Raw genomic sequence first — 24,876 nt, forward strand, 5'->3', positions numbered from 1 at the left:
TGAGTGAGGAGGGGGCTCCAGAACAGGGGCCTGAACACGACCATCCCGGCCGGGCCAGGAATCTGAGGGTAGCAGGAGGTGAGGGAGAGACCACATTCCTCCCGCAGGGGTTGGGTTTGGTGCCAGGGGCCTGGCGCATAGGCAAGAGTTGTATGCTCTTAAGGCCCAGGCCAGGGGACAGTGGACACTCAGGTAGCCAGAGGAAATGTGAGGGTGGCCTGTCTCCAGCCCACTTGGTCAGTCTGTCTCAGCAGGGCATCGGGGCAGACCTTCCAGCCATCTGCCTTCTGGTCCCTGGAAAATCCTATCTCTGCTCAACCCCGGTGTGCTAAGCCCGCACCTTCAAAACCGCCCTGGACCCCGGGCTTCCCAGGGCCTCGGGCCTCACTCGGCCGGGGGCGACAGGGGCAGGATGCTGCTGGAGGACCCTTCCTCTCGGCCGTCCTGACTTCTGACCTGGCCCACTTCCCCCGCCCCACCTTGTTCTCCAAGGCGCCCTGTGGAACAGGGCGGGCCGGGGAGACAGAGGGGAGGGCGGTCAGGACCCCAGGGACCTGTCCGGAACAGGCCCAGGGCAGCGACGGATGAGCGACTACAGGGCAGACAGACTAGAGGCAAGCGGCCGCCTTGCTTCTGCACTTTATTCAGAGGCAGGGTAAAGCCGAGGGGCAGGAGGGGAGGCCGGTGGAGTCAGGGCTGGGGTTGGAGTCAGGGCTGGGGTCTCCAGGGTCTCGCAGGAGAGTGGAGCAGGACAGGACGTCGGGTCCCGAGGGCTGGGGCCACCTTGCCGAGAGAGTAGGACCCCGTCGGTGGCCCAGGCCACGCAGCCCCTCCCTGCCCCAGGGGGGTCTGCAGACTGCCCAGGGGAGTGGACCCCCGTCCAGTTTCTCAGCCAAGGGCAGCAGCCTCCTCTGACCTCCCCGCCAGATCCTGCCCCGGCCTCCGGGTCTTTTGACCCCAGCAACCTCGATGATCCCCAGTGGAGCCCCCTTCCCCGAGGACTGGCCCCTGTCTGCCTGGGACCTCCCTTGCGTGGTGGGGTGGGGTGGGGTCTGCAGGGGGAGGCCAGCCCACAGCCCACTCACCTACTGCTGTCCCTCCATGCACTTATCTGCCAAGAAAGACGCGTGGGGGAAGGAGGGGGCAGTCAGGGCCCTGGGTCAGGGCCACTTCCCCAGCCTGGCCTGCCTGCATTTCCTCCACCCGCAGCCTTCCTTGGGGCGTGGTCTGACCCCCAAAACTGTGGCCGTGTCACTCCCACCCCTTCCCCAGCCCCCGTTCCTGCAGACAGAAGGGGTTCTGTCTCCAGCTGTCTCAGAGCAGGCTGCCTGACCCCCCTGGAGGTCATGGGAGCCCCCACCCCACAAGTTGTTTCTAGTGCCTGTCCCCCACCAGGCTGGGGACCCCTGTATCCTGGGGGCTGACCCGGTACCTGGCATACATGTTGGGTATTTGGTGAATCCGGGGAGTGGGGGGGTTCCTGGAGAAGGAGCATCATCTTCCCTGCCCCCGCCCCCACCCCATCCGGGGGGGGGGGGGGCTGCAGGTCATGAGGTGAGGACAGACTGCCCCCACTGGAGGACCTGTTGCTATTCCGTGGGTGGTCTTAGCCAGATGAACTCTGACCCTTGGGCTTTCCCTGAGTCAGCAAATTGTCTGTCTGCCTGTAATCTGACCTTAATCCCTTTCCCATCAGATTAGCTCAGATTAGCGGGCCCCTCACCCATTTTCGTCAGGAAGACAATGGCATCCTCTGTGAAGCCCTGGGCCTTGGCAAAGGCCGTGAATTTGTCCTTCACTTCAGCCGTCGGGGTCTGGGTCCGGCCTGGGCGGGGAGGAAAATGGGGGTGGTCCGTGCTCTGCCACCCCACCGGCCACCGGCTGTGGAGCCTCTTGAGTCTCTGGTGGGGGGGGGCACATACTGTAGAGGGTGGCCATGTGGAAGTCCTGGCCGAGGCCCTTGGTGCCCGAGGTGTAGAGCAGAGCGTAGCTTTCATAATCCGTCTCCACCACACGCACGTCGTTGGTGCTGCCCCAGTCTGGGAACCCACAGGGTGACCAACCGTTGGGGACCCTGCCGCCAAGCTTTGTCCTTGGAAGTGGGTGCCCTCCTAGGGAGGGCTGTGGGAGGGGGCCAAGAGACTCCCCTTCTGGCTGGCTGCCTTCCTGGCCCCTCCCCCTTAGGGCAGGTAGCTAGCTAGCCCCCTGCTTCCCGACTGCAGAGCCAGGTGGGGTCCAGCGTTCTCAGACCAGAAGTCCTGGGGGTCAGCAAGCACACGGACTCGGAAAATTAGGGGTTCGTGGGGCAGCTACCAGCCCTTCGACTGGTCAAGAAGAGGAAAGATATCCCAGTGGGGAAGTCATTTCTGGGGGGCAGTGAGGAGGCCCCCATGTGTGTGTGTGGGGGGGGGGTGGCTGTGAGTAGCCTCCTGTCCAGCAGGGAGGGGCCTGGCTCCAGCCTGGGTCTCTGGTTCCCCACCCCCCCCTGAGCTGGCAGTAAATCCAGGCCAGGCATTGAACCTGCCGACCTTGGTGGAGGGGCCCTCACCCTGCCGGTGCACGGGGTTCACCCAGAGCCACCCAGCAGCGAGTGCTGCCGCCGGCTGGACCCAGGCCTCCCCGGAGGGGGCCGTACTCACGGACACTCGTGTAGCTGTAGCAGCCGGGGTGACCGGCCGGCTGCAGCAGCAGAGTCCTGGTCTCACACTGGTCTTTCCTGCGGGAAGGTCACCAGGTCAGGATCAAGGCCAGGGTGTCCCTAGATGCATCCGCCAGCCAGCAGGAGCTCTCAGCCTCAGACCCGCCGGGCCCCACCCCACCGTCGTCCCACCTGAGGAAGGTGTTGGTGAGGTTGAGTCCGCCGTCCGCGGTCGGGGCCAGCACCGACAGGCACGTAGACAGGACGGCCTTCTTCTCCAGGAACCAGCTCGAGTTGGAGGCGAGGCCCAAGGTGAACCAGCGCCCCAGGAACTGCGGGAAACGGCCCCTGCCCGGTCAGCGAGGACCCTCTCGTCGGAATGGGGTGGCGCCCACCCCTACCCTTGTCCTTGCGCTTTGCGTCTCTACCCAACTCCCACCCCCGCGCGCCTCCCCCGCTCGGCTTGGCCCAGCCCGTCGGTGGAGCTGGCGGCAGAGGGCGCGCGGGCCGTTTCTGGCGGCGTTCCGACGGGCTTGGCTGCCTTCTGTCTGCTGCTAGGCATCCGCGACGCTCCGGGGAAGGAGCGCAGGTGGGGCGGGGAGAACCAGTGCCGCCGGGTCCCCGCGTAACCCCGGAGTGTGACCGCGCCGCCAGCTGTGCGCGCGCCCGCGAGGTGTCTGGGGCCATCCCGTGCGCCAGCCCCTGGCCCCCGCCCCGTGTGCCAGCTCCGTCTGCGTGCTCGGGGTACGGGGGTGTGCCCTGGGATCTGTCCTGGAGCCCAGGTGTGGAACGTGTGCCTCTTTCTTCTGAAGGACGTCATGAGCTCAGAGGGGTGACGATTTGGACAGCGACCTTGTGCACACTTGCAACACAGGGGCTCCCCTGCGGTCAGAGATACCCACCTCCTCGCTTACGGTTGGGGAACTGCCATGGCCCCAGGGCCGGCCTCTGCTGGTCAGCCTTCTCCTTCTGCTCTGCTGCCCTCTTTCCAGGGAGAGGACACGGTAGCAGAGACCACTCCCCTCCCCTAGGGCCCGGGCGAGGGACCAGCTCACCTTCTCCTGTTGGAAGTTGGGCTGCACGGAGACCTCGGCCTCGGCGGGGGTCCGCAGGGCCCCCAGCAGGATCAGCCCCATCCACAGGGTGTACAGAGCAGCCATTCTCCCAGAGCTGAGCGGCTGTCCGGGGCCCGGTGCCAGCGGTGTGGGCAGAGTGAGGGAGGCAGGCAGGACAAGCAGAAGCCACCAGGGAGACCCCTATTTATGGGCCCGGCTTGGCCTCCGCCCAGGGCCCAAGGACAGCCCACCGGAGGCTCGTGATGCCGGGCAGGAAGGGTGCACTGACCAGCCCAGCTGCAGCCCAGTCCCCCCGCAGGGCTGCTTATGTAAGAGCTGTGACCAGGACGGGCTGAGCCCTGTCACAGGGGCCTGCGCGCCCAGGGGCGGGGGTGGGTGGGGGGCAAACAGAGGCCCCTCATGGCTGGTCCCTTTTCCAGAATCAGAACCCACCCAGCAGCCCAGACGGAGGCAGGGGACATCACGTCAGCGCTGCCCTGCTCCTGGGGCCTCTGGTCACTTCTCTGGACACCCACCTCCCTCTCCAGAAGCTCTGCCATCGTTCTCTCTTCAAGCCTGGTGACTGTGGGAGGGAGGGGACACCAGGCCCCCTCTGGACTGTATGAGTTCAGTCCTGAAAGGCCCAACGGGCCCGGGCAGCGATGGCAAACTTGCGCTAAGGTCCAGAAACCAGATCTGCCCGTGAAGTGTTTGTTGCCTCTTCAGACACGAAGTATGGCCCAGGTGTGTGGGCCATAGCTTCCCCACAGCGATCAGATTGGGGCTCTGGCCCCTGGACACCCTTCTCAGCCTGAGGCCACTCTGGCCTTGGGTGGGCATAGGCCCCCCCTTCCAGGTGTTACCAGCTGCACTGGCATGCCTCTGAGTCTGGCCCAGCAGCCCCCTGTGGGACTCAGGGTGGTCCTGTTACCTGGGGTGACCAGCGGCAGTGTCCCTCTTGAGCTGGGGACCAGAGGATACCTGGCTACTTTACAAAGATGGCTGCTTCCATTGAGAGGTCGGTGGGCTGTCTCTGAGGTCCTGGCTCTGTTCCAATCTGCAAAGGCCTCATTCTTTCTGCTCTGGCCTGATGCCACTTTGGGTGGGCGGCTGGGGCTTTAGCACAGGGCTGAGTGGAGTCAACAGCTCTGACGGACTGTGAATGGACTATGTGAGCATGGGGGAGGGGGAGGTAGGGAGCCGGTGCCCGGACCCCCGGGGGGGGGGAGGTTGGGGAAATAAAGCTGGGGGAGGAGCTCTCCTGTGTGTGGTGCAGACACAGAGAGGCTGCAGCTGTGGTTGGAGGGGGTCAGGGCCTGGTCATCTCCAGATACAGGCCCAACCCATTTTGGGGGCTGGGGGAATGTAGGCTCCTGTCCCAGGGCCTGGCACCTTCTTCTTGGAAGCGGGACTCTTGGCAACCCTGGCTTCTGGTCTTGGAGTAGCCCCAAGGCTCTCCGGAAATGGTCAAGGTGGAGGCGTGGGGTCAGGACAGTTCCCTGAATGGGACCAGCATGGGCACTGACGCCGACCTAATGGGGGCAGGAGGGTGGGTGCCAGGCCTACAGGCGGTCCTGGTGAGGTCTGGGCACCTGCACTTCAGCCCCCCATGGGCTTCCTGGTCCTGGCTGGGACCCTGCCGTGGGGCCAACACAGGTGGCCAAACATGTCCTGGTGGGACTGGACGCCCCTTCTGGGGCTGGGAGCTCAGAAATGCCGGGGAAGCGGGAATGAGCGATGTTTCTATAGGGAAGGCTGGGGTGGGGGGCAGTGAGGGCCTGCTCGTGTCGGCACGGTCTGCAGCCTGCCCCTTTTCCCTGCACACTTTTGCTCTGCAGCCCTGGGCATCTGGAGAGGCAGAGGAGGGGGTTCCCAGTCCCACCAACACAGGCTTCTCCCCACAGAGCTGCACCTGTGAGTGGGGTAGGACTTGGTGTACCCCTCCTGGGAGGACCCCACCTGGCTCAGCATTGCCCTCCCCCTCCCCCCACCCTGCTGCCCAGGCTGTGTGGGAGGCCTGGGATAAAAGCTCAAATCTAGTGGACACAGTGTTCACCCTGTGGGATGGGAGGGAGATCACCCAGGCAAGATGGGAGTCCGGCTGCCGTGGAGGGGCCAGGATTCTGATTCCCCTTCCCAGCCCAGCCGTGAGAGAGGGAGGCCCCCCCCCAGCTCAGATGGACCTGGTCTGCCCTCTGGGCCCCGGGCTCCGACCTCTCCCCGAGGACGGCCACCCCACGTGCCTCTCCCACTCCTCTTCTGTCTTGTGGGTTCTCTGTTCTCTTCTGGGTGACTCAGCCTCCCTCGAGGGTCTGGTCTGAGCCACGGCCCCTCCCCAAGTCACACCCCTCACACCCTGTTCCTGGCACCCCAGAACAGAGCTCCCCAAACTTGCCCTTGCTCACCACTCCCTAAGTTCACCCAGGGGCCAGAGCCAGCAGCCCTTGAGGACAGCCCCCTCTCCAAACCCTCCCCCTCCCACCCCAGCATACCTGCCCTGGCCCTCCTGCTTGTGTGCCCGCCCAGCCTCAGGTACACTGTTCTCCCAGGCTGCACCCCATGGTCCCCCCACCCCGATGGATAAGGAGCAGCTCCCTTTGCCTCAGAGCCCTCCAGCCCATTCCCTCCACACCACCAGCCACCATTTTGAGCTTGTTGGTTCCTCCAAAGCTGTGCACAGACAACACCTCCAGGAAGCCCTCCATGCAGCGCCAGGTGGGGTTCCAGCTGGATCTGGTGTCCCTCCTTCCGCTCCAGGACGCCCCTGACCCTTCTGTTTTGTTCAACGAGGACCTGTGTCCATTTCCTCCAGCATCCTGGGGGTGAAGGCGCCGAGGGCCCAGGAAACCCGGGTCGAATGAATGAATGTGTGAATGAATGCACCTAGGCGCACAGGGGGGCAGTCACAGGGACGGCGGGAGTGCAGCAGCCCCTGCCTGCTCCCCGGGAGAGGCGTTCCCACTGTTGGTGGTGCTGCCTACAGCTTCAGGTGGCTGTGGTCTTTCTTCTTAAATACCTTTTCCACCCGGCAGAGGCGAGGCCGTTCCTCCAGATCTGCTGGAGGCTGGGGCTGGCAGCCTGCAGCCTGGAGAAGGGGCTTCAAGCTGGACCTCTTGTCATGCTGCCGGCAGGAGCAGAAGCCACCGGGCAGGGACAGGGCGATCCTGGCCAGTGGCCAGCCTCTCTCAACTCTCGTGCCTCTGTCTGTGCAGAGGGAGGGAGGATGTTCTCGACTCACAGCGACTCATGGGGAAGAGGCGGAGGGGGGAGGCGTGTGGACCTGAGCATGTCTGTTCCTGGAAACCTCTTTGTGGCAAATGAGGGGGACTTCTGCTAGACCCCTCCCTCCCCTCCGCTGGGCCCCCTCCCCAGTCCCTCTTGTTAGCTGGGCTGCAGGGGACCCTGAGCAGAGGTGGGGTCAGTTGGGGGCCTGGCCCAGCCACAGAGGAGCCAGGGCACAATATCAGAGGTCAGGAAGTGGGGGCCCAGGCGGCCGGGCCCCCAGAGAATGCTACTTAGGGGCACCCCCAGGGCCAGGCCCTCCCCTGGGGGCCTGTGATGCATCTTCTGCCAGGTCCAGTGGTTGGACTGCTGAGATGCTGGCGGGATTCCTGCCCCTTCTCCCCTGCCCCTCGGGGCTGGGGTGGGGGTGGGGGGCATCCTCAGAGCCCCCCACCCCCGCTCACTGGCAGGCACCCGGAACCTCTGCGTTCTGTGCCCCTGCACTCTGCTCCGAGCTCAGCCCTGCAGGTCGTCAGGGGTCCAGGCTGAGCCACCTCTGCCCTGCAGGGTCCCCGGCTCAGCTTAGTAGTGGGGGGGGGGCTGTGCTGGACGCTGGGGCGGGCGGCCCCTGCTGGCACCGGCTGGACGCAGAGATGTTGGGTCCTGGTGCTGTTTCCTGGTCTGACAGGGACAGGGCAGGTGGGATGGCTGGAGGAGGACATTCCTGGCCCAGGGGGGTGGGATGTCTGCTGTGAGCCCCTGAGCCAGATGCTGGCCTCTGAGGAGCCACACAAGCGGCCTGGTGCAGGGAGAGACCCTTCAGAGGCTGACCTGGGAGTACTTCCCTCTGGGCGGGCCCTTCCCTGAGCCATGCCGTGCTCCCGGCAACTCTAGATGCAGCTGGCCCGGACCCCCCCCCGCCCCCCACTGTGGGCCCAGTGGCAGAGACCCAAGCCAGACATGTGAGCTGAGCTCAGCGGCCAAGCAGAGCTGAGGCTGCAGTTTCCCTGGAGGGTGAGAACGGCTTCCGCTGGGGAGGGCCGGGGCTGGCAGGCTGCCCCTCTCCCTGCAGCTCCAGCTCCGGGATGCAAGGAGCTGGCCTCGTCCTTGAGGGGGCATCTGTTTCAAACTGCCCCCCAGCCCCCCACCCCTGCCTCTGGGCCCAGGCCTCCGCTGGATCTCAGTCAGGTGGGGGAGGTGACTCAGGTGGGGGAGGTGACAGGTCCCAGCACCCCCCCCCCCAGTGAGTGTCCTGCAGGGATGGTTTGTCCTCCAGGGCCCGAGGCTGTCTCTGTACCTGGTGGCTTCTTTTATTTATTTATTTATTTATTCATTTTTAGAGAGGAGAGAGAGAGGGAGAGAGAAAGAAAAGAGAGACAGAGAGAGAGAAGGAGGGAGGAGCTGGAAGCATCAACTCCCATATGTGCCTTAACCAGGCAAGCCCAGGGTTTTGAACCGGCGACCTCAGCATTTCCAGGTCAACGCTTTATCCACTGCGCCACCACAGGTCAGGCCGTGGTGGCTTCTTGCTGACCTGTGGCGTATCTGCTGTCCCTGGATGGGAGGGACCCTGAGTGGTGAACAGAGCAGCATCACAGGACTCCACCCTACCCCACCCCCCACCCTCATAGCCCCGGGGTTCACGTCACCCCAAGACGCCCCTCCCATGGGAGGGAGGTGCTGGGGAGACTGGCTGGTGAAGCCCCAAAGTAATTTTTATTTTTAATTTAGAAAGGCAGGAAGAGAGAGAGAGAGAGAGAGACAGGAACATCAAGCTGTTCCTGTCTGTGCCCCGACAGGATCGAACCGGCCACCTCTGTGCTCTGGGATGACACTCCAGCCAACCAAGCTATCTGGCCAGGACTTAATTTTTTTTTTTTTTTTTTTTTTTTAGAGACAGAGAGAAAGGAAGAGAGAGGGGAGGAGGAAGGGAAGCATTCATCTGTTGCTCAGTCGTGTGCTCACTGGCTGCTTCCCGTGTGTGCCCTGACGAGGGGATGAATGGCCACCCTGTCGTTTTGGGGACAATATTCTTCACACTGAGCTAACCGGCCAGGGTGGGGAAGGGGTTGTGGAGAAGCTGTTAGAATATTCTTCAAAATCCCTGAAGGCCTCGTTCCCGCTCTGACCTCCAGGGCCGTGCCGGGTGTCAACAGAGGCAAAGCCACAGCAGAGAGTGGGGGCAGCAGCTGAGTCCGGCCCCAGTGGGGTGCAGGGTCAGCAGCGTGAGGACGCCCGGGGTCAGCAGCGTGAGGACGCCCGGGGTCAGCAGCGTGAGGACGCCCGGGCTGGGCGCAGAGGGGCAGCTACCTCAGGCCCCCAGGTGCGTGCAAGCTCAGCACACCCCACCCAGACCCCCGTAGGAGAGCTGCTCTGTGATTTAAGGGGGCTGCCCAGACTCGGGGTGCCTGTGCAGAGCCCTCTCTGCCCACACAGAACCTACCCCTCTCGTCCAGTGCTGACCTGCTCTGGCTTCTTCTTCAGCTTTGCCTCTGTGGACACCTAGCAGTGGTCATCTCTTTTTTTTTAATTTTTTTAATTTTTTTATTTTTTTAATTTTTTACAGAGACAGAGAGTGAGTCAGAGAGAAGGATAGACAGGGACAGACAGACATGAACGGAGAGAGATGAGAAGTATCAATCATTAGTTTTTCGTTGCGCGTTGCAACACCTTAGTTGTTCATTGATTGCTTTCTCATATGTGCCTTGACTGCGGGCCTTCAGCAGACTGAGTAACCCCTTGCTGGAGCCAGCGACCTTGGTGGGCTTTTGCTCAAACCAGATGAGCCTGCGCTCAAGCTGGCGACCTCGGGGTCTTGAACCTGGGTCCTCCGCATCCCAGTCCGACGCTCTATCCACTGCGCCACCGCCTGGTCAGGCAGTGGTCATCTCTTTACCTGCTGCCTTCTTACCCGGTGAGGCCCTGGAGGTTGGGGTTGGTCCAGGAGCTGGGACCAAGGGAGGGGACCCCAAGGCTGGGCATGGCCAAGCTGAGATGACTCCTGGCCAGCAGGAGCCCAGGGCCCACTGGCTGCTTCTGGAAGAGCCCAGGCCTGCTGAAGGCCGGTATTTCTGCCTTAGGGGGGAGGGTATGGCAGGGCTGGAAGGTGGAGAAGAGGCCTGACCACCACCTCCTTCTCGCAAGCCCACCACCTTCCATAGCCCAGGTGCCAGCCTCAGGGCCCTTGGGGCAGATGGCTTTCAGCCAGGCCATGGGTGGTTAGAGCTGAAACATGCCCTTGACCTCTGGGGGGTCCCCTGTTTCTCAGGCCCAGGGCCGGGCTCTGCTGGGTGCCATCAAAGGCGGGCCATGTACGAGGACTGGTCTAGCTCACGGTCCTGAGAGCCCGGGCCAGGCCTGGGGGGTGCCCAGCCTGCAGGGAATGGGCTAAGTGAGGACCCATACCCCCTGGGCCTGGGGCCGCGTGCTCTGGGCGCTACCGTCCACCCACCCCATGGGTCATCTGGGGGTCATGCCGGCTCCTCCTGGCACCAGGTGTGTACTGCTGATGGAGGAGGGGCATGGGGACAGATGATGTCTCGGGGGGCAGGGCACAAGCAAGGCCAGAGCAGGCAGTGAGGACAGGGTCAGCCAGGGTCAGGCGGGGCTCCCGAGGGGGTGTCCACTGTGGTCAGGAGAGGGGCCGGCCTGGGGTGTTGGAGAGCAGGAAGAGGGGAAAGTCGGAGGTGCAGGGCCTTGGGCCGGGCTGCCCTCCCTGGGTGGGTCCCAGCACTCCCAGGTCACTCAGGCCTCAGGGCCACACTGTTCTCTGAGGACAGAGGCTGGTCAGCAGGCACAGGGCCCTGAGGCCAGGTTTGCAGGGACCCCACCCCTCGGTGCCAGCCCTGCTCCCAGCCCGAGGTCCTCAGGAAAACCAGTGCCCCTTGTTACTATTATTATTATTATTTTACAGAGCGAAAGACAGATAGGGACAGACTGACAGGAGGGGAGAGAGATGAGAAGCATCGATTATTCACTGCAGCGCCTTAGTTGTTCAGTGATTGCTTTCTCATATGTGCCTTGAACCGTGGGGCTACAGCAGAGCAAGTGACCCCTGGCTCAAGCCGGCGACCTCAGGGTTTCGAACCTGGATCCTTCCCATCCCAGTCCGATGCTCTATCCACTGCACCACCACAGGTCAGGCCTTACTATTTTTTTAATTACAGCTTACCGTCACTTATTCTGTACTAGTTTCAGGACTCACATGCCGGTTCCCTTCACAGAGGGCCCCGTCCCGACACTTCCAGTGCCACCTGGCAGCACACAGAGCTGTGGCAATATGACCAACCAGACTCCCTGGGCTGAACTTGATGCCCCCGTGACTGTTTTGTAACGGCCAGCCTGCGCCTCTCAACCCCCTTCTTCACCTGTTTCACCCCGTCGCCTGCCTCTCCCTCCTGGCCACTCTCAGTGTGGCCTCCTGTATCTACTAGTCTGTTTCTATTGTGTTTGCTCATTTATTTTGTTTTTTTTAGACCCCACATAGAAGTGAAGTGAAATCACGTGGCATTTGTCTTCGTCTGGCTTACTTCACGCGGCACAAAGCCCTCTAGCTCCATCCGTGCTGTCGCAAATTATTATTATTATGATTATTAAGTGAGAGGCGGAGAGGCAGAAAGACTCCCGCCTGTGCCTGACTGGGATCCACCCGGCACGCCCACCAGGGGGCGATGCTCTGCCCATCTGGGGCGTTGCTCTGTTGCGACCAGAGTCATTCTAGCACCTGAGGCAGAGGCCACAGAGCCATCCTCAGTGCCCAGGGCCGATTTGCTCGAACTATTTGCCTTTTTTTGGGGTTTTTTTTTACAGGGATAGAGAGAGAGAGTCAAAGAGAGGGATAGCTAGGGACAGACAGACAGGAACAGAGAGAGATGAGAAGCATCAATCATCAGTTTTTCGTGGCGACACCTTAGTTGTTCATTGATTGTTTTCTCATATGTGCCTTGACCGCAGGCCTTCAGCAGACCGAGTAACTTCTTGCTCAAGCCAGTGACCTTGGGTCCAAGTTGGTGAGCTTTGCTCAAACCAGATGAGCCCGCGCTCAAGCTGGCGACCTCGGGGTCTCGAACCTGGGTCTTCCACATCCCAGTCCAACACTATTCACTGCGCCACCACCTGGTCAAGCTCGAACTATTTGAGCCTTGGCTGCCGGAAGGGGAGAGAGAAAGGGGGGAGGGGTGGAGAAGCTGATGGGCTCTTCTCCTGTGTGCCCTGGCCGGGAATCGAACCCAGGACTTCCACACGCCAGGCAGATGCTCAATCTAGGTAGATGAGTCAATCATCTAGGGCAGGGGTCGGGAACCTTTTTGGCTGAGAGAGCCATGAGCTCCACATATTTTAAAATGTAATTCCGTGAGAGCCATACAACGACCTGTGTACGTTACACATTATCCAATAAAAATTTGGTGTTGTCCTGGAGGACAGCTGTGATTGGCTTCAGCCACCCGCAATCATGAACATGAGCGGTAGGAAATGAATGGATTGTAATACATGAGAATGTTTTTCATATATATATATATATATATATATATTTTTTTTTTTTTTTTCCTGAAGCTGGAAACAGGGAGAGACAGTCAGACAGACTCCCGCATGCGCCCGACCGGGATCCAGGGGGCGACGCTCTGCCCACCAGGGGGCAATGCTCTGCCCCTCCTGGGCGTCGCTCTGTTGCGACCAGAGCCACTCTAGCGCCTGAGGCAGAGGCCACAGAGCCATCCCCAGCGCCCGGGCCATGTTTGCTCCAATGGAGCCTCGGCTGCGGGAGGGGAAGAGAGAGACAGAGAGGAAAGCGCAGCGGAGGGGTGGAGAAGCAGATGGGTGCTTCTCCTGTGTGCCCTGGCTGGGAACCGAACCCGGGTCCTCTGCACGCTAGGCCGACGCTCTACCGCTGAGCCAACCGGCCAGGGCAGAATGTTTTATATTTTTAACGTTATTATTATTTTTATTAAAGATTTGTCTGTGAGCCAGATGCAGCCATCAAAAGAGCCACATCTGGCTCGCGAGTCATAGGTTCCCGACCCCTGAGCCAGGGCCTCACTCTTTTTCCTTTTTATGGCTGAGTAACATTCCACTGTATGCCAGTGTTCTCTGTTATTCACGCATCACATTAGCATGGTTCATCTGTCACAATTAACAACTCGATGTTGACACATTATTAGCTAAACTCCACACTTTTACCAAATCACCTTGTTTTTACGTAAGACCCTTTCCTGCCCTACGACCCCATCAGGACCCATATGACAGTTCAGCTCCTTTGGCCGTTCTGGGCGGGACAATCTCTCAGACTCCCCTTGTTTCTGATGACCTTCAGGGTGTTGGGGACTGGCCAGGGATTGTGTAGAATGTTCCTTAGTAGGGATTTGGCAGAAAACCTAATGTGACTGATGGGATGGGAGTTTATTTCCACAGAGCCACAAAGGGGCACAAGGTAGGAGGAGATTGGCTACTGGGGTCAGAGGTCAAGGAGGCCACAGAGGTTACCGCACAGAATGGGGGCTGGCAGGTTCTGTATACTCCCGGACAGAGGCCTGTCCTGTCCTGTCCTGTGTGAGAACCCTGGTCAACACACCCAACTGTCCCAGGGCGGCGGGGACAGCTGTGCCTGGCCTTGGTCTGGCCCTGGAGGAGGGCCCAGCCCCAGACAGGACTGGACCAGAAGTGGGGTGGGGACAGGTGGGAAGGGGGACCAGGAGGTGGGCAGGAGCGGGGCCTCACTGCCCAGGCTGGGCCGACTCCACATGGCCTGATTTGCGCAGCCGTGCTCCATGCAGCCGGACCACAGCTGGCCCTTCAACCCCAAGGGGCCAGGCCATCAGGTTGAGCTGCTCAGGGTGGGGCCAAGGGTCTGGACAGGTCCCGAGCTGAAGGGGTTTGGGGAAAGGTGGTGTGGGTACCAGGCAATGAGCTGACGGCTGCGGGCAGACATAGGAGAACTTTGCCAGGTAGTGACAGCATGGGTCACTGGGTTGCCCTGAGATTTGGCAAAGGATGAATCAACTCATGAGGGTTGGGCAGCTACCAGGGGCTTGTAAATTGGTCTGCAAAGCAGTAGCCTAACATGCCTTCTCACAGCCAGAGAGTAGGGTCCCTAGGGGTGGGGTTCAGGGGTCCCTGAGGGGGCTGACCTTGCCGGAACTCTGAAGACCCCGACCGGAGCAGGACAGGGGCTCTGCCCAGCCCAGCCCCCTGTGGTTCCAGGATCAGAGGGTCATCCTCAGCCTGGCAAGCAGCACCCATAGGCAGGCAGGCAGGGAGGCCACCGGGTCTCCAGCCCTGACAAGCTGAGGGGACACCCTGGCCTCGATGTCACATCCTCTCGTGAGGGGTGAGGGCAGCTCCGTGGGGGCTGGCATTTCTCTGAACCCTCAGGGGGAGGTAGACCCCCAGGAGTGGTAGGGCTGCCTGGCTGGTCCTTCCTCCCCTTCTCCCAGGCCAAGTCCTTCTCAAAACCAAGTCTGGGCTAGTCCCTGTTCCCTTCCTTAGTGTGGCCCGCAAGCTCCTCCCTGGAGACACGCTGCATGCACACACCCATGAGTACACATGTTCACGCACACGCCTGCACACACACACCTTTGGGACATACACAGCTGCACTCACACACCTGTATGCACACACCTATGTGCACATATGCACGAGGCTCTTGCACATGGCCGCTCTGTCCTTCACAGACACCTGTGCAGGGCTGGCTGGGTCTGCTTTGAGCCTGCAGGATGGATCGTGGGGGCTTCCTGAGAGACCTGGGCTGGAGGCAGGAGAGTGCTCTCTCTGGGGCGTGTTCGCAGCCCCTCCCTGGCCGCCCATGCCCTGGCCCAGTCCCTGGGACTGGCTGCAGGCCCCTTTCCCCCTTTCTCCCTCCACCCACCCCCTCGTGCTTGCCCCTCCGGGAAGCTGCCGTCTGCCTCTTCCCCTGACCTGCTCTCCGGTTTTGCCCCCTCCGCCACTGCCCATGAGCCTCCCTGTCTCTCCTCTATGTTATCTAAGCTCCCTGCCAGGTTGGCCACCCCATCTGGGTACCTACCTGTTGAAGGGGTGCCCAGCGGCTCCTCCCCCATCCAGCTGGGAGAAGTGTTGGGGTATCCCTGCTGCACTGTGCCCTTTCCACATCCCAGAAATGAGCAAGTCTATCAGAGGTCCGAGCTCTGAGCATCCTTATGGGGCAAAACCGGCCCCAGAGGATGAGAAACTGCATCCTCACCAAGCCCGGGCCATGCCCAGACCGCGTCCCTGCCGTGCTCTGTCCTGAACCCCAGCGGGCTCAGCCTCAGCCACAGCCACGCGTGTGCACAGACCTGGCCATCCTCATGGGGCTCTCCAAGGGGACCCTTGGGCATCCAGGCACCTGGAGAAGGACCAGGCCAGGGGGGCAGGGCACAGGGAGCTGCGGACGCTGTTCTTGAGGGTCCAGTCTGCATGGCACCGTGGTACCTGAAGCCACACCAAGCAGCAGCCCCTCGAGCCCCTGAGGGCTCTCTGGGAAGTGAGTCCGGAAGTGAGTCTCTGGCCCATGCGGATGGAGATGGATGAGTGGGGAGGACCAGAGGCAAGGCCAGCCGTGCCTCCCAGAATGGGGTCTGCTTCCAGGGACAGCGCTTGGCCTTCCACCAGCCCCCCCCCCCCCCCCCGCCAGCCCCAGGGCCAGCTTGTGCAGCTCAGCCCAGCCCTCCCCGTGGGACAGAGCCAAGGGACCTCGCTGAAGCGCACAGTTGCTTTAGGAGACATCTGCTGTCCAGGATCTCAGAGTCCTGGCAACTGAGAAAGTGGAAAATCCCAGCTCCCAGTTAATCCGCCCAAACCTAAGAAATAAGATAACTTCCTTCGAAACAAAGTAGCTTTCTTTCAGCCAGAGCGTTCCTTTCCAGGCGGAGCAGCCTGCCTGCCAGGGCCCCAGCCGGCAGGGGTGGGGGGAGTCGGGGAGCTTTCCGAGAAGAAACAAAAGAGACAGTGTGTCACACAACAGAGGCACAGAGGTGCGGTGGTGCTCGAGCCTGTGCGTGCATGGGTGCACGTGTGTCTGTGCCAACATGTGCATGTGTGTGTGTGTGCACGAACGTGTGGTCTTACGTGCTGATTCCATGGCCCAGCCTGGGGAATTCTCGGTGGAGAAGTTTCCACGTCCCCCGTCATCAGCCTGGGAGACTGGAGCTTCCTCAGCAGGGGAAGGAAGCGGGAGGTCAGATCCTACTGCGTTCCTGCAGGCGTCCACGCTGCTCTGTCTCCAGGCTGGTCCCATGATGGCCAGAGCCCACGACTCTCCCTCCCTGAGCCCCTCCCCTCTCTTGGAGCCCACTTTTATCTTTAGTCTTTCTGCAGGACACCAGAGGGGGGGTCCCAGCATAGACGCCTGGGCAGGAAGCCTTGCACATGCTCTTCATCTTGCAGTTGGCCGTGGGTGGTGGGTGTCCAGGCCTGGGACGGTGTGGGCACAGTTCTGGCTACTGGACACCCCGGCCTCCAGGGGCCTGATGGCGTATGGTGGGTGCTCTGAGGCACTGGGGTGGAGGAGGCCCCGCCCACTGGATTGGCAGGGGGCCTCTCCATCCTCCAGGGTCTGCCCCCTGCCTCCAACATCCCCGCCAGGTCAGAGAGCTGGTAGAGGTGGACATCTCGGTGGGGGACCCCTTCCCACACCAAGCCCAGCTCCCGAGGGTTCCCACAGTCCAATCCGTGTCCCTGGGCCCCCACCTGGGTCCCTCCGGCCACACTGCCACCTGAGCCAGCAGGAGGAGAAGAACCCCACTGCATGCAGAACTGTCTTTTCCAGGGCCGAGCCCACCCCTGGCTGGAGGCCGCACCCCACCTGAAGCGAGGAGGCGGTGGGTCCAGAGGCAGCCTCGGCTGTCCCTCGAACTCGGTGCCAACGGGGTAGGGGCAGCCTTGGGCCTTTGTAGACACAAAAGGCTACACGCTGTGCAATTCTAAATCAGGCCACACTCCTCTGTGGTGACAGGAATTCGATCAGTGGCTGCGGGGGGCGGGGGGAGTTCGAGGTGGGGACACTGCCCGCCAATGGACACCAGGGGGCCTGCTGGGGCGGCAGGACCTTCTGCTCTGGGCTGGGCTGTATTTACACAGGTGTCTGCCTCTGTCCGTGTGTCAGAAGACACTGCCACGAGTTCACATTTCAGAAATGGAGGTTCAATAAGGACTTTTTTTTCCCCCCAGAAAAATCAAACCTGCAGGAATTCATCACCAACAGATCTGCCGGGCACCCCAAAGAAATACTACCGGGCACCGCTCACCCCAAAGAGGACGGCGTTGACGGAGGGACGCGCCATCCAGGGGGACCCCAGGGCTGCCAAGACAAGACAAGGGAAGGCGCGGCGGCCGACTGCAGGGGCCCTGGTCCTGCTCGGTCCCAGTATGTCTGCTGGGGAGTCAAGTTCAGATCCGTGGCAAACACAAAACACACAGTCCAGGGTGTGAACGGAACTGCATGGCCCGAGGACAAGGGCAGACAGACGGACAGACATGCTGATTTATTGTCGGCATCAGGAACGCAAGGAGGACCCCGTGCTCGCCCACAGACTGGACGGCGACAAGAACAGTGAAAACGTCCATCACAGAGCAGGGTCCGAAAGAGAGGTTGGCACACCCACATTCACGTTCACGGGGCAGCGTGACCGCCAGCAGCCACACACAGCGGGAGCAGCCCCCAGGGTCCCCAGAGAGAGGAGCCACGCAGAAACACAAGCCTCTCCAGGCCCCGGAGTTCTGTTCGGTCGTGGAAGAAAAGAAGGAAATCCTGCTGCCCGCCACAACGTGGACGATGACCCTCGTGGACATCGTGCTGCGTAAGAGAAGCCAGGCGCAGAAGGACAGACCCTGTGGGATCCCGCTCTTCCAGGGGGGCTCCTGGTGGGCACAGATCCACAGAGGCAGGAAGGTGACGGTGGGGGCCGGGGCTGGGGGGGGCTGGAGTGAGTGCCTCACGGGACCCAGGGTCAGTTTGGGAAGATGAGAAAGTCCCCTAGGGGACGGTGGCACAATGGACCCAATCAATGGCAACGACAGGACGAGGATGGTTAGAAAAACAAAGGAAATTAACAAGCTAAGAAAGAGAGCTGTGAAGTAATAAAATACATCACTTCATCCTAAAAGGGAGGGGACAGGACAGCTGTCAGAGGAGGCAACCTCACCCAGCCAGTGGCAGCCACTGGCGTAGGACAGACGACTGCCCCCACACGCTGTCGGCCACACTCTGCTGCCCCCTCCCCCGCCCCCACCCCACCCAGGCCTCCTCCTACCTTGTGACCGACACCCTTCCCCTCAGTCTGGGCACACCTGCTTGGAGTCTGGGAAGGAGTGACACCGTGTGACTTGTGACAGTCTGGGTCCTCAAAGGGGAAAGTATCCTCTGCTGCTCTTGGGGCCCAGGCCAGGCTGCCAGGAAATGACCTCTGGCCACGACGGTCACTGTGGTTCAAACTCCCGGACCCCAGCGCAGGGTGCCCGTTCTGTGCTGAAAACAAGGGGGGGGGGCGGCGCTCCATCCTTCAACACGTTCCCAGATTGGGTGACAAGTCTGGTGGGGAGGACAAGGTCTTAGAATGGAGGACGGATGGACGGAGGAAAGCGTGGGGCAGGGCACAGAGCCCAGGAGGGGGCCAGGGAGACACACAGTTTCCTGCACCTCCTGCAGGAGGAGTGGGGGGAGGGAGGGCGAGAGGGGGCCTGCAGCTGCTCCAGAGGGAGGGGTTGGGGTGGGAAGTGAGGGGCTGAGGGATGTGCCTCCCAGGGCACTGCTTTCTCCCAGCCCTGGTCTTCAGAAAGGCACCTCACGCCTCACGGTGGCCAGGCACAGTGGGTGTGCAGGGGAGTGCAGTTGTGCATGTGCCTCTGAGCAGAGCGCCCAGTCCGTGCACACAAGCGTGCGTCTCTCCCTGTGCTCACGTGGGTGGATCAACCGCGAGTGGGTATGCGCGTGCAAAGGGCCAGAGGCAGGAAATTCAGAGGCACGATGGGAAACTCTCCTGGAGTTTGGGGAGGATGTGGCTTGGGACAGGGACCCAGGTGGGGGCAGAGACCAAGGAGCCACCAGCCCCTCCAGCTAGAGAGAGCTCAGACTGGATCCTCTGGGGCTGCTGGGACCCCCGTGTGTGGACCCCAAGCACAGGCTGTGCTCACCCACGGGGCTCCCACGGGGCCTCAGAGGCCCACGGGTGGACGCCCTACCTCTGTCCAGGCCCTGCCCTTCCAGGGGGCGTCTGTTACCTGTCAAGTCTGGGAAGACGACGTTGTCCTCCGACAGGCCCTGAGCTCTGATCAGGCAGACAAATTGGTGCAGCACTTGGGTCTGAATCGCCCACATCCTGCCTGCAGCCCCAAGAGCACGGCGTGGCCCTCAGCAGCAGCTGGGGGTGGGCAATCTCCGCCTGGGGGGCCCCTTCCCTCCAGCCCCACCCACCCGGTGCAGCGGGCCACGGCGAGGACGGGCGCCCCCCCCACCCCGGTGCAGCGGGCCACGGCGAGGACGGGCGCCCCCCCCACCCCGGTGCAGCAGGCCACAGCGAGGACGGGCGGGTGGGGGGCTCACACAGCAGGTGGACCCTGAGGACGCTCTGCCTGCCCGACCGCCTCCTGAAGACCATCAGGGCGAAGCTGGTGTAGTCGGTGTTGACCACCTGCACCTCCTCAGCGTCCGCCCCGGGCTCTGAGGGGCACAGCCCTGGTCAGGGGACCCCCGCCAGCATGCCCCCTGGGCTGGCTGCCCTCCTCACCTCCCGTGGCCTCACCCTTACTGGTGTCCACCGAGAACTTCCCAGGCTGGGCCGTGGGAACCAGCACGTAAGCCCAGGTCGTGCAGCGCTGGCCCCTGTAGGTGGGGCGGTGAGCAGAGGAGGAACGTTCTGGAACCTGGCCAGGGTGCTGGCTTCCTTGGCCCCAAGAAGGGCCCCCTCCCCAAGGAGATTTCAGTAGCTGGTCCATGAGCAGGGCCCAGCCGACCGGAGGCGTGACTGCCCGCCCCAGGGAGAGGCATGTCCACCCTGTGTCCCCTCAGGCCACCCGCGTCCCCAGCGAGGGGTGAGGTCCACCGTCTCCCAGCGTGGCCACCACCCCTTCCTGTTCACAGCCTCTGCCCAGCACACCCGCTGACCACTTCTGTTCAGCCTGGAAGAGGGTGTGCAATGAGGAGAAAACAGCCCCCTCTCCAGAGGAGGTCTTGGGAGGACAAGAGGGAAGCTGGGGGTGGCTGCCCTGTGCCCTCTCAGGCCTTAGTGACCTGTCCAGCAGGGCAGGGCTGCTGCGGGGGGCCACTGGCTTTGAGGAGCAACAGGTCGAGTCTGGCCTGCAGTGAGGGGAGGGCGAGGTCGCCCAGAGGGCTTCATGATGGGGGGACATTTGTACTGGGTTCCCTCCCCCCACAATTAATCATCCTCCAGCCAGAGGCCAGCTCTGGGCGAGTCAGATGCCCCTGGAGTCCCAGCCTCCCTGGGGCGGCCTCTCGAGTGGCCGAGCGGTACGGGTGGCTCTGAGGGCCAGTGGGACGGTGCTCGCTGGCGGGCGGGGAGAGGAAACTGAGTGTGACCCCTCAGAGGCTCGACTGTGTCCCACTCTCGGCCTCTGGGAGACACCCCGGTCCACATGCAGCCTGCTTTGCTTAAGCGTCCCACGTAGAACCCCAACCGGAAGTCTCAAGGCCTCTCGCCCCTGCACCCCACCAGGCGGGGGCAACGGAGGCTGCCAGCCTGCAGGAGGGGTAGCAGGGTGGAGAAGCCCTTGTGGCATCGGTGCTCCCCCAAAGGGGCTGTCCATCAAGACGCCCCCTTCTCCCTCCCCAGCCAGGAGGCGGGCACTTTATCCAGGCAGGCCAACCAGAGCATCTGTCACCCTGGACACAGAGACAAGTCCAGGAGAAGCGCATGAGTCAAGAAGACCAATCAATCCCTGGCCGGTTGGCTCAGCGGTAGAGAGTCAGCCTGGCGTGTGGATGTCCCGGGTTCGATTACTGGCAGGGCACACAGGAGAAGCACCCATCTGCTGCTCCATCCTTCCCCTTCTTCTTTCTCTCTATCTCTCTCTTCCCCTCCTGCAGCCAAGGCTCCATTGGAGCAAGGTTGGCCTGAGCACTGAGATGGCTTCTGTCTCAGGTGCTAGAATGGCTCCTGTTGCAATGAAGCAACACCCCAGATGGGCAGAGCATCACCCCCTGGTGGGCATGCAGGGTGGATCCTAGTCGGGCGCATGTGAAGTCTGTCTCTCTGCCTCCCTGCTTCTCGCTTCAGAAAAATACAAAAAAAGAAGACCAGTCAGTGGTCCTTGCCGAGCTGGCCGGATGTTCCCGTCCTGGAATCGGGACCCTGAGAAAGGAAGGCAGCCTCGGCCACCATCTCAGGCTGTGAGACAAGAACTATCTTGAACAGAGAAGTCCAAGGCAGGGAGAGTTGAGAGGGGAGAGAAAGGGTGGGATGAGGCTCTGGTCACAGTATCTGGACTCCTGGATCCAGCTGAACCTGAAATCCATAAGCCCTGGGACTGAGTCTGTGTTCCAGTAAATGCCTCCCCTCTCCAGGGGATGCCCCCAGAGCTGGGTTAGGTCACCGGCAACCTGTGCATCCCGGCGGTGGGAGGAGGGAGCCCTCGGGAGAAAAACGGCTTCGGGGCCACCGTGGGCCCAAGTCACAAAGCCACTGGTTTCTGGGGCACAGGCCTGGGATTCTCACTCACCGGGTCATGGCGTAGGACACTGCAAGGTAGCCAGGTTCTTTTTGCTCGAACGTCGCAATAAAAGGGTTCAGAAAAGACCTGTCTGCCTTCCTGTGGGCACTGCCAGCCAGGCCGAGGACGAACCAGTCCCCCTGGAACTATAGGAGGCGGGGAGTGGGCAGAGCCCTGGATGCCGCGGGGCCCCTCACCAGGCTGGCTCCCACACTGGGCCTGCACCGCTGGCACGGAGAGCTGGAGGCCGCCCCGGGGCTGGCAGGGACGGGCGACCCAGGCCAATGGCTGCCTCTCTGAGCCTCAGTTTCTCTGTCTGTCCCCCCCCCCCAGGGATTGCCAGGGGCTCCAGGAGAGAATGCTGACCCGGGAACGCTGACCTTGAATGGAGGTCAGGGGTCTCCATGGTACGGAGTGTGTCTGAGAGCCGGGCTGGGTTCCCAGCGCTGCAGGGCCGGTTGGATTGGACTCTCGGGCATTGCCCATGCCAGCATGACCCCCGTCTCTCCCTGCACCCTGACAGCCACCTGCCCTGCCCCCCAGCCCCCCGCCCCCCGCCCCCCGCTGACCTCGTCCTCCTGGAAGCTCTGTAAGACCTGGGCCATGGCCAGCAAGGGCTGTGGGGTTGGGCCGTTCAGGGCTTCCAGCAGGGTGAGCACCACCCACAGGGCACACAGAGACCCCATGCCTGTAGCGCTGGTGCTGCTGACTCAACTCACCTCTTTATGGGCACTCCTCCCCCACCACGCCCCCCTGGGGTGTGGCGGCTCCACCCTCCTCCTCCTCAGGCCTGGCAGGAGGGGAGGTGCCAGGCAGGGGCTGGAGGAAGGCTGAGCCGGGTGAGCAGATCCGGAGGGTGGTGGGTAGGAAATGGGAAGGGTCCCTGATCCCTGATTTCTGGTTCCTGAGATGCCCCTAAACCGCCTGCCCTGCTCTGCGGCCCTGTGGTCTCCCTTTCGAGCGCCAGGCCTGGGTGCCTGCACAGCCACAGGGACAGGAGGGAGGACAGAAAGCACCGGGAAGACAGCGTGTCCCTTCTCAGTCCCCAAGGGGCAGGGCGGCCGCGTTCTCGCTGCAGGGACACGGTGCACTGCCCGGAACCGCCAACACCCACGCCTCTCTGCTTGTCCCCAAACCCAGAGTGCGGGACAAGGACAGGGCCATGGGCCTGCAGTCGTGAGGGTGAGGGTGGGTTCGGGGGAGGCAATCCTTAGGGACCCTTGGCTGGAGGGAGAGCAGGGGGAGGGGGAGGAGTCTGGCCCAGCTGGTGTGGGTGCCCACACATGGATCCTGGGCAGGAGGCCAGTCGGACTGGGGCACAGGCAGGCTCCAGACTTGTAGCCCCCTCCCCCCTCCCCTAGCCATTCCTGGAGGAAGGAACCAAGAAGAAAATACCCGCCCTGCCCACAGGCGGTCAAGCACGTGGGTGCTGGCGTCGGAAACAGCAGGGAAGACTGTGTCCCTGACCTGTGAGCCCCCTGTCCTGGGCCACCTCCTCTCCAAGGTCCTTCTGTCCTGGGTCGCCTCCTCCCCCCGCAGGGTCACCCTGTCCTGTGTCACCTCCTCTCTCAACCAGGTCTCCCTATCCTGGGCCACCTCCTCCCTTCACTCTCCCCTGGCCTTGGGAGCAGGAGCCCCCATCCAGGCCACTCAGAGCCCCAACCCCCCAAAGGCCAAGGGGCTTCAGGGCTCAGCTCTGTCCTGGCCCCCCCACCTCCTCGTGGAAGGTGTGGACCCTCTGGGGCCTTCCCTCTTGCAAGAGGGTTCCCATTGCCAGCTGGATGGTGGCCAAGGCCCCTCCGGGTCATCAACACGCCCTAGAGCAGGGGGCAGCGTTGGGGGTCTGGAAGGCCAGCCTGCATGCCAGTGTCCCTCAGTGTTTCTTGAGATCACTGTGCCCGCCGTCAGCACGGTGCCTTTAGGGAGACTGACCCGCAGTGACAGACGTTCCAGATCATGTGACTGTCACCCCTGAAGTCCCAAAGGAGCCATCACTCTCCAACAGGAGCTGAGGTGGCAGTTCCCACCCCCACCCTGCAGGCACCAGCTGCCCCCCCCGTGGACATCGAGCTGGGGGCACACGCACTCAGCCTCACCAGGTGACACCCCTTCCTGGTGCTACCTCGCCCACAGAGTGCTCCGGAGAGACTGGGGTGGGGGGCGGTCAGCAGCATGTCAGGACAGGGAGAGCTGGTCCCTGCACAAGGAGCCCCGTCCCCTGGCCAGCAGGGCATGAAGTGGACCCAGCAACAGGGCCAGGCAAGGAGGCTCCTGGGTCACATGGTGCCCTGGGGGCCAGTCCTCCTGGGGTAGCACCCCACCCTGCTCATCAGTAAGTAAATGTTGTGTGAACATGACACATCTAGAACCACAATTGTTTCACCTCTGCATCTGAAGAATTGACCAGAGCACAGGAAACGTTTTTGTGAAAATACAACGCATCACACCAGTCGCTAAGTCCCCCCCCCCCTTCCACACGGCTCCTGCCTGGCCCCGGGCCCTGCGGTCAGATAGAGAAGTGGGTGGATGTGCGGCCTCAGCCCTGTAGTCACTCGGGAGGGTCTCTGGCACCGTCCCTCAAACACCCAGCCCTCAGGAGCTCCCTTCTTTCCCCAGAACCCCTGGGGGGGGTCTGCCAAACCCCGCCCTGTGGCCACCAGAGCAGAGGCCCTCAATTCCCATGTGGGGGACGCCGGGCCAGGCGTGCAGGGACTCCAAGGGGCACTGCCCCTCTGACCCTCGGCAAGGTGATGCAGGTGCCCCCCCTCTGACCCTGGGCCAGGTGATGCAGGTGCCCGGTAGCCTCCAGCTCCAGTCTGTGGGTCTCTGGGGCCGGTAGCCTCCAGCTCCAGGCTGTGGGTCTCTGGGACCCGGGGCCAGGCGTGCAGGGACTCCAAGGGGCACTGCCCCTCTGACCCTCGGCAAGGTGATGCAGGTGCCCCCCCTCTGACCCTGGGCCAGGTGATGCAGGTGCCCGGTAGCCTCCAGCTCCAGTCTGTGGGTCTCCGGGACCCGGGGCCGCAGCGGGGAGACGGTGGCTGTGGGTTCCTTGTCCCTTGTCCCTTGACGTCCTCGAGGTGGGACCCCTGCCCTGTCCTCCTCCTGCCACCTCTACCTGTCTGCCCCCCGGGAGTCCAGTCTACGGGGTCGGACATGGTACGCCCCCTCAATGTGGACATGGGTTCCCTCCACTGGGTTGCTGCTGGCTCTCTCAGCAACCACCCACCACCGGCCAGGGGGTGAGGTGGGCAAGTGGGCATTCAGAGGGAGCGCCAGAGCCCGATCCCACTTTCCAAGGACAAGGCG

The 24,876-nt window shown here is 62.3% G+C and overlaps 2 protein-coding genes across 2 annotated transcripts; both read right to left on the bottom strand.

Moving 5' to 3' along the window:
- Window positions 1-703: 703 nt before the first annotated feature.
- Window positions 704-3,892, bottom strand: PTGDS (prostaglandin D2 synthase). Its single transcript, XM_066255674.1, has 7 exons — window positions 3,694-3,892; window positions 2,831-2,970; window positions 2,640-2,716; window positions 1,923-2,039; window positions 1,724-1,825; window positions 1,086-1,111; window positions 704-783 (listed from the first exon to the last, which is right to left on the bottom strand). Exons 1-6 carry the CDS (start codon window positions 3,796-3,798, stop codon window positions 1,086-1,088), a joined length of 567 nt encoding a protein of 188 aa, XP_066111771.1. The 5' UTR covers window positions 3,799-3,892; the 3' UTR covers window positions 704-783.
- A 14,427-nt stretch (window positions 3,893-18,319) lies between these two features.
- On the bottom strand, window positions 18,320-22,256 carry LCN12 (lipocalin 12). The gene is made up of 6 exons (XM_066259561.1): window positions 22,140-22,256; window positions 21,580-21,716; window positions 19,647-19,726; window positions 19,448-19,564; window positions 19,126-19,227; window positions 18,320-18,436 (listed from the first exon to the last, which is right to left on the bottom strand). The coding sequence occupies exons 1-6, from the start codon at window positions 22,254-22,256 to the stop codon at window positions 18,408-18,410; spliced, it is 582 nt and encodes a 193-aa protein (XP_066115658.1). The 3' UTR covers window positions 18,320-18,407.
- Window positions 22,257-24,876: the final 2,620 nt, after the last annotated feature.

The sequence above is a fragment of the Saccopteryx bilineata genome, chromosome 2 (assembly GCF_036850765.1).
Source record: "Saccopteryx bilineata isolate mSacBil1 chromosome 2, mSacBil1_pri_phased_curated, whole genome shotgun sequence".
In the NCBI taxonomy this organism is placed as follows: Eukaryota; Metazoa; Chordata; class Mammalia; order Chiroptera; family Emballonuridae; genus Saccopteryx; species Saccopteryx bilineata.

Bases quoted from the DNA above. Each gene is read 5' to 3' on its own strand.
- LCN12 (XM_066259561.1), bottom strand. From the start codon at position 22,256: ATGGGGTCTCTGTGTGCCCTGTGGGTGGTGCTCACCCTGCTGGAAGCC. The intron at 21,717-22,139 runs GTCAGCGGGGGG...CGCCTCCTATAG, and splicing joins AGAGCTTCCAGGAGGACGAG to TTCCAGGGGGACTGGTTCGT. The intron at 19,565-19,646 runs GTGAGGCCACGG...TGTGCCCCTCAG, and splicing joins CTCGGTGGACACCAGTAAGG to AGCCCGGGGCGGACGCTGAG.
- PTGDS (XM_066255674.1), bottom strand. From the start codon at position 3,798: ATGGCTGCTCTGTACACCCTGTGGATGGGGCTGATCCTGCTGGGGGCC. The intron at 2,040-2,639 runs GTGAGTACGGCC...GTGGGTTCCCAG, and splicing joins CTACAGCTACACGAGTGTCC to ACTGGGGCAGCACCAACGAC. The intron at 1,826-1,922 runs GTATGTGCCCCC...CTCCCCGCCCAG, and splicing joins CCACATGGCCACCCTCTACA to GCCGGACCCAGACCCCGACG.